The sequence below is a fragment of the Oncorhynchus masou genome, chromosome 15, assembly GCF_036934945.1.
Source record: "Oncorhynchus masou masou isolate Uvic2021 chromosome 15, UVic_Omas_1.1, whole genome shotgun sequence".
Classification (NCBI taxonomy): Eukaryota; Metazoa; Chordata; class Actinopteri; order Salmoniformes; family Salmonidae; genus Oncorhynchus; species Oncorhynchus masou.
In genome coordinates, this window is record NC_088226.1 from 46,633,750 (window position 1) to 46,647,126 (window position 13,377).

Here is a 13,377-nt window from a genome sequence, read left to right on the forward strand (position 1 = left end):
GTATTAGTATAAAATAATATAATTTTCCGATTTTTTTTTTGAACATACAGTCAAGGGTGCCAATAATGTTGGACCTGACTGTACATCTGGTAGTTCAACTTTGACCTCAAGTGATTATCTGATTCAATATGTGTGTTTGTCTGGCTGTGCTTCAGATGGAAATGGCTTTGCTATCAGGTGAGCGATGATGCTGTTCACTAACATGTGGAATGCCCTGACCATTGTTGTCATTGCTAGCCACCACATTATCACACTGTAAATTGAGACATGTAGAGCAGGATTGGTCACTCTGCTTGTCCAATCATTGTGTTTCAGGAAGTTCCAGGCGGAAGCTTATGTGCACCATCTGCAACAGGAAATGCTCCTCCTTACTGAATCTCCAGGAACATCGTAAGGTCTGGCTCCTACCTACAACATCACTGTCTCACCTTCCTAACTGTCTCACTGTTACACTGTCTCTGGCCAACCCTTAGCCTGTATTCCTAGACACAGTTTGGTCCTTCAGAGATCTGGAAGGACTGGATAGGTGTAAGCTGTATGTTTTATTGGCCCCACCTATCCCTCTGGTATTAGGGTCCGGGGCTAGTGGCCATGTCTCTTCCTTTAAGGTCTATTTCCTTCATATCCATCCATCTTTTTTTGTTCAATTCCTTTGTGTCCCTATCCCTTTCCTAATCCCATGCTCACCATCTGCTCCTGTCTCACTCTTCTTCTCTCTCAGTAGGAGTTTGGCTTTATGCTAAATTTGTTACATTTTCTGACCGTGAGACAGTAGAGAAAGGTTGGTTTTTATTTCACAAGCTCATCCCCACAGACTCTCATGAAACTTAAGAGGCATGGCGAGTAGACAACAAGGCTAACCCTGGCGTCAGGATTCTTCCTCTCAGAGATTGACCCCTTTAGGAAAAAAAATAAAACGGAAAAATGACAGGACCACAAAACCATTATATTACATTACTTTTAGAGATTAATGGAGGTAAGGTATTCCCATCACAAACTATCTCACAGTGAGGCATTTTCATCTGCATGAAATGAAATATGTTTGCAGTGAGTTATTTGATTGGTTTGTGATTGGTTTGGCTTCCCAACCAAATGAGGGTTTGATATTTATGACCAGTGAACTCAGCTGGTGTTTGGGTAAGGCTTCATTTTCCCTGTCAACATCCATCCAATAGATTAGTCAGAAGACATTACTATTACTCCACTCTAATGAACTGAACAGGGTCAGAAGGGATTCATCACGAACACACTTTATCAGCAGCTGTTAATCATTAAGAAATGTTTAGATAGTTCTACAACAGATCAATCCACCTATCAACCAACCAACCAATCAACCTGCCAGTCAGTCAATCAGTTTTTATATTGTGTTTCTAAACTTCCACCTTATGTATTTGAGTGCGTTGCCATATTCTGACCTTTTTCATGCTGTCAAAAGTCAGTTCTATAAATTCTATATGTGGTACATGTGAACTTGAAGAAGTTTTTAGCGGTATTTGCTGTGTTAATGTTTTTGTCTTTGTGAGAGGCTCTTTCCTCATTGACAGTAGTCACAGAAAAATGTGATTTGATAGGGAGATGTGGGTCAGTCACAAACTTGAATTCAATGAGTGCTTCATTCTTCTCTTGTATGACGTAGGTTATTCAGAAAGGTGTTAAAAGTCATTGGAAGAATCATTTTCGGAGGTTTAAAAAGCATTACGCAAAGAAAGAGGAAAGAATTGTTGGAGCGAAGTTCTATGGAACAGAAGACATATTACTGCTGAACTTCAGACAAAGACACTTTAGAACGTAGCACAAGAGTGATCAAACTTTCCATAAAGACAAGTTTGCACAAAAGCTTCTTAAACCAGCTATTGTGATAATTTGCCTGAACTGCTCAATCTTAGTTTTATTATAGAAGCTCTGAGCAGAGGAGATATTCAGTCTTAGCTCTTCTGCCTAATGCTACAAAATGCTATCAAATGTGCTATTGTTACAACCATGCTCAGAGCAGACGAGGGATTCAAACTTTTCAGCAGTTTAATTATATTTCTGTGTGCAGAAGTAGTTGTGTAAGGAGTAAAAGTGTGACTGTGTGTCTCTGAATGTACTCTCCTACCTGCAAGTGTGGAAAAGGTCACACAGTGTCATGTACAGAACACAGCGAGCCCAGAAATGCTCTCTTTCTGTGTCACCTCCAGGGTTGGGGTCAAAAACATACCATTTCAAATATGTGTTTGATTATAACTCAAAGATGTCAAACAGATTTATTTGTTGTTGTAATGAGATGTTAAGATTGTTCACTTCCATACTGCAGTGTTTGATCTAATGCATTCTGATAAATGTATTTTTTCTGATATTTAAAAACATTAAGGGAATTATTATTATTATAGACAACCCACAACATGATCTTAGAATATTTCCTTACCAATGTAATTATTAAATTTATTTTTTTAGAAGAATGAGTTTTAAAAAGCAAATGGTTCAGCCTTATGCTACATGGTTTTGGTAACCATACATAAAAAAAAATGTCTATGGCGACGTGTAGAATAAATAAGCCATTTGAATTTCATTGAATTAAATTCTACCTCCTTTCATTGAAGTTGAATTACAATTCTGCTTCCTTGGAATTAGAGCAATTCAGAATTGACCTCAGTACGGATCACTTTACACCACAATCTCTAACTCTTACTTAACCACCCTGTGTGTCTGGTCTTTTGGGTACTGTATGTATCTCTAGGTACACGAGATATTTGACTGTACTGCCTGCGATAAGAAATTCATCTCTACCAATCAGCTCAAGCGCCACATGATCACTCACTCGGGTAAGACTCTGTACACTCAGTATACAATGTCTGAGTGTAGCTCTATCTCACTATCTCTCCCTCACTCTCTCTGATTGTCTGTCTGTCTCTGGTTAGAGAAACGTCCGTACACCTGTGAGATCTGCAGTCGTTCGTTCAAGCGTCTGGACCAGGTGACGGCCCATAAGATCATCCACAGCGAAGACAAGCCCTACAAGTGTAAGCTGTGTGGGAAGGAGTTTGCCCACCGGAATGTCTACAAGAACCACAAGAAGGTGAGCAGGGAACAGGGAGGGTCTGAAAGCTCCAGATTTAAATGGGTGGTTATTAATATGCAAGTTCTATAATGCTGAAACTGAGGCAAGATTTTTAAGTGATGACATGTTTAGCATAGTCTCAACAAGCACATACAGTGCATTCGGAAAGTACTCAGACCCCTTTACTTGGTTTCCTCTATTGTAATCGCTAATTTTTCACCCCAGCTGCCAAAGTAACCCTGATTCAGATGACCATCCTATCCATGCTAGATTACGGAGACATAATTTATAGATCGGCAGGTAAGGGTACTCTCGAACGGCTAGATGGTCTTTACCATTTGGCCATCAGATTTCCCACCAATGCTCCTTATAGGACACATCACTGCACTCTATACTCCTCTGTAAACTGGTCATATCTGTATACCCGTCGCAAGACCCACTGGTTGATGCTAATTTATAAAACCCTCTTAGGCCTCACTCCCCCCTATCTGAGATACCTACTGCAGCCCTCATCCTCCACAAACACCCGTTCTGCCAGTCACATTCTGTTAAAGGTCCCCAAAGCACTCAGTTCGCTGCAGCTAGTGACTGGAATGAGCTGCAACAAACACTCAAACTGGACGGTTTTATCTCCATCATGGATACTCTTACTGACTGTTGTGGCAGCTTCGGGTAATTCTTTACTTATTTATTTTTATTTCACCTTTATTTAACCAGGTAGGTAAGTTGAGAACAAGTTCTCATTTACAATTGCGACCTGGCCAAGATAAAGCTAAAGCAGTTCGACACATACAACGACACAGAGTTACACATGGAGTAAAACAAACATACAGTCAATAATACAGTAGAAACAAGTCTATATACGATGTGAGCAAATGAGATGAGATAAGGGAGGTAAAGGCAAAAAAAGGCCATGGTGGCAAGGTAAGTACAATATAGCAAGTAAAACCCTGGATTGGTAGATTTGCAGTGGAAGAATGTGCAAAGTAGAAATAAAAATAATGGGGAGCAAAATAAATAAATAAAATACATTTGATAGGGAAAGAGGTAGTTGTTTGGGCTAAATTATAGGTGGGCTATGTACAGGTGTAGTAATCTGTGAGGTGCTCTGTCAGGTGGTGCTTAAAGCTAGTGAGGGAGATATATGTAAGGGTTTCCAGTTTCAGAGATTTTTGTAGTTCGTTCCAGTCATTGGCAGCAGAGAACTGGAAGGAGAGGCAGCCAAAGAAAGAATTTGTTTTGGGGGTGACCAGAGAGACATACCTGCTGGAACGCGTGCTACAGGTGGGTGCTGCTATGGTGACCAGCGAGCTGAAATAAGGGGGGACTTTACCTAGCAGGGTCTTGTAGATGACATGGAGCCAGTGGGTTTGGTGACGAGTATGAAGCGAGGGCCAGCCAACGAGAGCGTACAGGTCGCAATGGTGGGTAGTATATGGGGTTTTGGTGACAAAACGGATGGCACTATGATAGACTGCATCCAATTTGTTGAGTAAGGTATTGGAGGCTATTTTGTAAATGACATCGCCGAAGTCGAGGATTGGTAGGATGGTCAGATTTACAAGGGTATGTTTGGCAGCATGAGTGAAGGATGCTTTGTTGCGAAATAGGAAGCCAATTCTAGATTTAACTTTGGATTGGAGATGTTTGATGTGGGTCTGGAAGGAGAGATTACAGTCTAACCAGACACCTAGGTATTTGTAGTTGTCCACGTATTCTAAGTCAGAGCCATCCAGAGTAGTGATGTTGGACAGGCGGGCAGGTGCAGGCAGCGATCGGTTGAAGAGCATGCATTTAGTTTTACTTGTATTTAAGAGCAATTGGAGGCCACGGAAGGAGAGTTGTATGGCATTGAAGCTTGCCTGGAGGGTTGTTAACACAGTGTAATGTATTGCTGTCACTACCTCCTTGCCTTTTTTTGCTGTTGTCTGCGCAAAATAATGTTTGTACCATGTTTTGTGCTGCTGCCATGTTTTTGCTTAATGTTGTTGTCAGGTGGTGTTGATACCATGCTATGTTATCTTAGGTCTCTCTTTATGTAGTGTTGTGGTGTCTCTCTTGTCGTGATGTGTGTTTTGTCCTATTTGTTTTATCCTAGCCCCTGTCCCCTCAGGAGGCCTTTTGGTAAGCTGACATTGTGAACGAATTTGTTATTAACTAACTTGCCTAGTTAAATAAAGGTTAAATGAATATCCCTTTTTCCACATTTTGTTATCTTACAAAATTATTCTAAAATGTATGATCGTTTTTTCAATCTAAACATAATACCCCATAATGACAAAGCGAAAACAGGTTTTTAATTTTTTTTGCAAATTTATTACAAATAAAAAGCAGAAATACCTTGTTTACATAAGTATTCAGACCCTTTGCTGTGCGACTCGAAATTGAGCTCAGGTGCATCCTGTTTCCATTGATCATCCATGAGATGTTTCTACAACTTGATTGGAAGCCACCTGTGTTAAATTCCATTGATTGGACATGATTTGGAAAGGCACACACCTGTCTATATAAGGCCCCACAGTTGACAGTGCACGTCAGAGCAGAAGCCAAGTCAGGAGGTTGAAGGAATTGTCCTTAGAGCTCAGAGACAGGATTGTGTCGAGGCACAGATCTGGGGAAGTGTAAAAAAAATGTTATGCAGCATCCCCAAGAACACAGTGGTCTCTATCATTCTTAAATGGATGAAGTTTGGAACCACCAAGACTTTTCCTAGAGCTTGCCGCCCAGGGCAAACTGTGCATTCAGGGGAGAAGGGCCTTGGTCAGGGAGGTGACCAAGATCCCAATGGTCACTCTGACAGAGCTCCAGAGTTCCTATCTGGAGATGGAAGAACCTTCCAGAAGGACAACCATCTATGCAGCACTCCAGCAATCAGGCCTTTGTGGTAGAGTGGCCAGATTTAAGCCACACCACAGTAAATGGCACATGACAGCCTGCTTGGAGTTTACCAAAAGGCACCTAAAGACTCTCAGACCATGAGAAACAAGATTCTCTGGTTTGAAGAAACCAAGATTGAACTTATGAAAGCCAAGCGTCACGTTTGGAGGAAACCTGGCACCATCCCTACTGTGAAGCATGGTGGCAGCATCATGCTGTGGAGATGTTTTTCAGTGGCAGGGACTGGGAGACTCGTTAGGATCGAGGGAAAGATGAACGGAGCAAAGTACAGAGAGATCCTTGATGAAAACCTTATGCTCCATTACGCTCAGGACCAGAGACTGGTGTGAAGGTTCACCTTCCAACAGGACAACGATCTTAAGCACAAGGCCAATACTACGCAGGAGTGGCTTCAGGACAAGTCTCTGAATGTCCTTGAGTGGCCCAGCCAGAGCCTGGACTTGAATCCAATTGAACATTTCTTGAGAGACCATTAAATAGCTGTGCGGCGACGCTCCCCATCCAACCTGACAGAGCTTGAGAGGATCTGCAAAGAAGAATGGGAGACAATCCCCAAATATACATTTGCCAGGCTTATAGCGTCATACCCAAGAAAACTCATGGCTGTAATCATTGCCAAAGGTGCTTCAACAAAGTACTGAGTTTTTTTCAGTTTATACATTTCCAAAAACCTGTTTTTGGTTTGTCATTATGGGGTATTGTGTGTAGATTGATGAGGTAAAAACACAATTTAATACATTTTAGAATAAGGCTGTAACGTAACAGACTGGAAAACGTAATGGGGTCTGAATACTTTCCGAATGCTCTGTACATACACATAAGCAAACACAGAAGCATACTCTGACTGGTTCAGAGCTAATATTATTATTGGTAGCCTAAAACCAGAGGTCTCTTCAGTTGTCTTTGGGGTTCTGAAGGGTCAGTGGCCTGTCTCCCCCCTGAAGACTCCCATGTTTACCTAAGGGAATGAGGTGTCACTCAAACACAGGTCAGAGCAGGGGAACAGATAAACACAAGCACTTTGAACCTAAGCCCCTCAAGCTACTTGTCTTCATCAAGTCAACAAACCAAATCAGCCATAGAGCCTAACCCAAGCTCTATCCACAACACCAATGGTCACACATCTGATCCCACATCAACACTGACTGGAGACAGCGCTCAGATTGAACTAAGATGAGAAGTTTAGAGAACTGTTTAGATATATTTAGCGGGTGTCAGGACTGTTAGCTCTGCAAGCTGTTCTCATGAACCGACTGCAAACATTAGATACTTATTCACTCTATATCAATACATTTAAATAGAAAAGAAGGAAACTGGTACATTATGTACAGTGGGGAGAAGAAGTATTTGATACACTGCCGATTTTGCAGGTTTTCCCTACTTACAAAGCATGTAGAGGTCTGTAATTTTTTTTATCATAGGTACACTTGAACTGTGAGAGACGGAATCTAAAACAAAAATACAGAAAATCACATTGTATGATTTTTAAGTAATTTCATTAGAATTTTATTGCATGACATAAGTATTTGGTCACCAACCAACCAGTAAGAATTCCGGCTCTCACAGACCTGTTAGTTTTTCTTTAAGAAGCCCTCCTGTTCTCCACTCATTTCCTGTATTAACTGCACCTGTTTGAACTCGTTACCAGTATAAAAGACACCTGTCCCCACACTCAATCAAACAGACTCCAACCTCTCCACAATGGCCAAGACCAAGGAGCTGTGTAAGGACATCAGGGATAAAATTGTAGACCTGCACAAGGCTGGGATGGGCTACAGGACAACAGGCAAGTAGCTTGGTGAGAAGGCAACAACTGTTGGCGCAATTATTCGAAAATGGAAGAAGTTCAAGATGATGGTCAATCACCCTCGGTCTGGGGCTCCATGCAAGATCTCACCTCGTGGGGCATAAATGATCATGAGGAAGGTGAGGGATCAGCCCAGAACTACACGGCAGGACCTGGTCAATGACCTGAAGAGAGCTGGGAGCACAGTCTCAAAGAAAACCATTAGTAACACACTACGCCGTCATGGATTAAAATCCTGCAGCGCATGCAAGGTCCCCCTGCTCAAGCCAGCGCATGTCCAGGCCAAGTCTGAAGTTTGCCAATGACCATCTGGATGATCCAGAGGAGGAATGGGAGAAGGTCATATGGTCTGACAAAAATAGAGCTTTTTGGTCTAAACTCCACTCGCTGGGTTTGGAGGAAGGAGAAGGATGAGTCAACCCCATAAATACCATCCCAACTGTGAAGCATGGAGGTGGAAACATTCTTTGGGGATGCTTTTCTGCAAAGGGGACAGGACGACTATACCGTATTGAGTGGAGGATGGATGGGGCCATGTATCGCGAGATCTTGGCCAACAACCTCCTTCCCTCAGTAAGAGCATTGAAGATGGGTCGTGGCTGGGTCTTCCAGCATGACAATGACCCAAAATACACAGCCAGGGCAACTAAGGAGTGGCTCCATAAGAAGCATCTCAAGGTCCTGGAGTGGCCTAGCCAGTCTCCAGACCTGAACCCAATAGAAAATCTTTGGGGGGAGCTGAAAGTCCATATTGCCCAGGGACAGCCTCGAAACCTGAAGGATCTGGAGAAGGTCTGTATGGATGAGTGGGCCAAAATCCCTGCTGCAGTGCAAACCTGGTCAAGAACTACAGAAAATGTATGATCTCTGTAATTGAAAACACAGGTTTCTGTACCAAATATTAAGTTCTGCTTTTCTGATGTATCAAATACTTATGTCATGCAATAAAATGCAAATTAATTACTTAAAAATCATACAAATTGGTTTTCTGGATTTTTGTTTTAGATTCCGTCTCACAGTTGAAGTGTACCTATGATAAAAATTACAGACCTCGACATGCTTTGTAAGTAGGAAAACCTGCAAAATCGGCAGTGTATCAAATACTTGTTCTCCCCACTGTATATACCAAGATATACCAAGATGTAGAGACTACAGGAGGTAGGTGGCACCTACTTCCGGCACCGACAGAGATGGCCGCCTCACTTCGCGTTCCTAGGAAACTATGCAGTTTTTTTACGTGTTATTTCTTACATTAGTACCCCAGGTCATCTTAGGTTTCATTACATACAGTCGAGAAGAACTACTGAATATATGAGCAGCGTCAACTCACCATCAGTACGACCAAGAATATGACTTTCGCGAAGTGGATCCTGTGTTCTGCCTTTCACCCAGGACAACGGAATGGATCCCAGCCGGCGACCCAAAAAACGACTTCGTAAAAGAGGGAAACGAAGCGGTCTTCTGGTCAGACTCCGGAGACGGGCACATCGTGCACCACTCCCTAGTATACTTCTCGCCAATGTCCAGTCTCTTGACAACAAGGTTGATGAAATCCGAGCAAGGGTAGCATTCCAGAGGGACATCAGAGACTGTAACGTTCTTTGCTTCACGGAAACATGGCTCACTGGAGAGACGCTATCGGAGTCGGTGCAGCCAGCTGGTTTCTCCACGCATCGCGCCGACAGAAACAAACATCTTTCTGGTAAGAAGAGGGGTGGGGGCGTATGCCTTATGGCTAACGAGACGTGGTGTTGTCACAAAAACATACAGGAACTCAAGTCCTTCTGTTCACCTGATTTAGAATTCCTCACAATCAAATGTCGACCGCATTATCTACCAAGGGAATTCTCTTCAATCATAATCACAGCCGTATATATTCCCCCCAAAGCAGACACATCGATGGCTCTGAACGAACTTTATTTGACTCTTTGCAAACTGGAATCCATACATCCTGAGGCTGCATTCATTGTAGCTGGGGATTTTAACAAGGCTAATCTGAAAACAAGACTCCCTAAATTGTATCATCATATCGATTGCGCAACCAGGGCTGGCAAAACCTTGGATCATTGCTATTCTAACTTCCGCGACGCATATAAGGCCCTGCCCTGCCCTCCTTTCAGAAAAGCTGACCACGACTCAATTTTGTTGATCCCTGCCTACAGACAGAAACTAAAACAAGAAGCTCCCACGCTGAGGTCTGTCCAACGCTGGTCCGACCAATCTGATTTCACACTCCAAGACTGCTTCCATCACGTGGACTGGGATATGTTTCGTATTGCGTCAGACAACAACATTGACAAATACGCTGATTCGGTGTGCGAGTTCATTAGAAAGTGCGTTGAAGATGTCGTTCCCATAGCAACGATTAAAACATTCCCAAACCAGAAACCGTGGATTGATGGCAGCATTCGCGTGAAACTGAAAGCTCGAACCACTGCTTTTAATCAGGGTAAGGTGACCGGAAACATGACCGAATACAAACAGTGTAGCTATTCCCTCCGCAAGGCAATCAAAGAAGCTAAGCGTCAGTATAGAGACAAAGTAGAATCTCAATTCAACGGCTCAGACACAAGAGGTATGTGGCAGGGTCTACAGTCAATCACGGATTGCAAAAAGAAAACCAGCCCCGTCACGGACCAGGATGTCTTGCTCCCAGGCAGACTAAATAATTTTTTTCCCGCTTTGAGGACAATACAGTGCCGCTGACACGGCCTGCAACCAAAACATGCGGCCTCTCCTTCACTGCAGCCGAGGTGAGTAAAACATTTAACCCTCGCAAGGCTGCAGGCCCAGACAGCATCCCCAGCCGCTCCCTCAGAGCATGCGCAGACCAGCAGGCTGGTGTGTTTACGGACATATTCAATCAATCCCTATCCCAGTCTGCTGTTCCCACATGCTTCAAGAGGGCCACCATTGTTCCTGTTCCCAAGAAATTTAAGGTAAATGAGCTAAACGACTACCGCCCTGTAGCACTCACTTCCGTCATCATGAAGTGCTTTGAGAGACTAGTCAACGACCATGTCACCTCCACCCTACCCGACACCCTAGACCCACTCCAATTTGCTTACCGCCCAAATAGGTCCACAGACGATGCAATCTCAACCACACTGCACACTGGCCTAACCCATCTGGACAAGAGGAATACCTATGTGAGAATGCTGTTCATCGACTACAGCTCGGCATTTAACACCATAGTACCCTCCAAGCTCGTCATCAAGCTCGATACCCTGGGTCTCGACCTCTCCCTGTGCAACTGGGTACTGGACTTCCTGACGGGCCGCCCCCAGGTGGTGAGGGTAGGCAACAACATCTCCACCCCGCTGATCCTCAACACTGGGGCCCCACAAGGGTGCGTTCTGAGCCCTCTCCTGTACTCCCTGTTCACCCACGACTGCGTGGCCACGCACGCCTCCAACTCAATCATCAAGTTTGCGGACAACACAACAGTGGTAGGCTTGATTACCAACAACGACGAGACGGCCTACAGGGAGGAGGTGAGGGCCCTCGGAGTGTGGTGTCAGGAAAATAACCTCACGCTCAACATCAACAAAACTAAGGAGATGATTGTGAACTTCAGGAAACAGCAGAGGGAACACCCCCCTATCCACATCGATGGAACAGTAGTGGAGAGGGTAGTAAGTTTTAAGTTCCTCGGCATACACATCACAGACAAACTGAATTGGTCCACCCACACAGACAGCATTGTGAAGAAGGCGCCACAGCCCCTCTTCAACCTCAGGAGGCTGAAGAAATTCGGCTTGTCACCAAAAGCACTCACAAACTTCTACAGATGCACAATCGAGAGTATCCTAGCGGGCTGTATCACCGCCTGGTACGGCAACTGCTTTGCCCACAACTGTAAGGCTCTCCAGAGGGTAGTGAGGTCTGCACAACGTATCACCGGGGGCAAACTACCTGCCCTCCAAGACACCTACACCACCCAATGTTACAGGAAGGCCATAAAGATCATCAAGGACAACAACCACCCGAGCCACTGCCAGTTCACCCCGCTATCATCCAGAAGGCGAGGTCAGTACAGGTGCATCAAAGTTGGGACCGAGAGACTGAAAAACAGCTTCTATCTCAAGGCCATCAGACTGTTAAACAGCAACCACTAACATTGAGTGGCTGCTGCCAACACACTGACTTAACTTCAGCCACTTTAATAACGGGAATTGATGGGAAATGATGTAAAATATATCACTAGCACTTTAAACAATGCTACCTAATATAATGTTTACATACCCTACATTATTAATCTCATATGTATACGTATATACTGTACTCTATATCATCTACTGCATCTTTATGTAATACATGTATCACTAGCCACTTTAACTATGCCACTTTGTTTACATACTCATCTCATATGTATATACTGTACTCGATACCATCTACTGTATCTTGCCTATGCCGCTCTGTACCATCACTCATTCATATATCTTTATGTACATATTCTTTATCCCCCTACACTTGTGTGTATAAGACAGTAGTTTTGTATTTGTTAGTTTGATTACTTGTTGGTTATTACTGCATTGTCGGAACTAGAAGCACAAGCATTTCACTACACTCACATTAACATCTGCTAACCATGTGTATGTGACAAATAAAATTTGATTTGATTTTAATTTGGGAGGACTGGTTCGTAGTAATGGCTGAGCTGAATATGTGAAATGGTATCAAATACATCAAACACATGGTTTGATGCCATTACATTAGCTCTGTTCCAGCTATTATTAAGAGCTCTCAGCAGTCTCCACTGGTAAAGAGGAGTAGTGTTCAGTGATGCCGTGTACCTTAAAACTTCTTATGGCTGGGGGGCAGTATTGAGTAGCTTGGATGAATGTGCCCAGAGTAAACTGCCTGATACTCAGGCCCAGAATCTAATATATTACATATTATTAGTAGATTTGGATAGAAAACACTCTGAAGTTATTAAAAATGTTTTAATGATGTCTGTGAGTATAGCAGAACTCATATGGCAGGCAAAATCCAACCTGGGACAAAATCCAACCAGGAAGTGGGAAATCTGAGGTTTGTAGTTTTTCAAGTCATTGCCTATCGAATATACAGTGTCTATGGGGTCATATTGCACTTCCTAAGGCTTCCACTAGATGCCAATAGTCTTTAGAACATTGTTTCATGGTTCGACTATGAAGGAGGGGGGAATGAGAGTTCTTTCAATCAGGTGTCTGGCATGAGCTGATCATGAGCGCTCCCGTGAGAGCGACATGCGTTCCATTGCATTTCTAAAGACAAAGGAATTCTCCGGTTGAAACATTATTGAAGATTTATGTTAAAAACATCCTAAAGATTGATTCTATACATCATTTGACATGTTTCTACGAACTGTAATGGAATCTTTTGACTTTTCGTCTGACCTGCGCGTTGTGAATTTGGATTTGTGAACTCAAGGCGCGAACAAAAATGAGGTATTTGGAACATAAATGATGGAATTTATCGAACAAAACAAACATTTATTGTGGAACTGGGATTCCTGGGAGTGCATTCTGATGAAGATCATCAAAGGTAAGTGAATATTTATAACGCTATTTCTGACTTTTACTGACTCCACAACATAGTGGATATCTGTATGGCTTGTTTTTGTGTCTGAGCGCCGTACTCAGATTAT

The 13,377-nt window shown here is 43.2% G+C and overlaps 1 protein-coding gene across 1 annotated transcript in view; it reads left to right on the plus strand.

Annotated features, from left to right (window-relative positions):
• prdm5 (PR domain containing 5) overlaps window positions 1-13,377 on the plus strand; it is a 73,241-nt gene that overhangs the window by 8,814 nt on the left and 51,050 nt on the right. Inside the window, exons 8-10 of the mRNA XM_064989453.1 lie at window positions 316-395; window positions 2,720-2,804; window positions 2,901-3,058. Coding sequence (XP_064845525.1) covers window positions 316-395; window positions 2,720-2,804; window positions 2,901-3,058 — 323 coding nt within the window. The remainder of the gene's footprint in view (window positions 1-315; window positions 396-2,719; window positions 2,805-2,900; window positions 3,059-13,377) is intronic.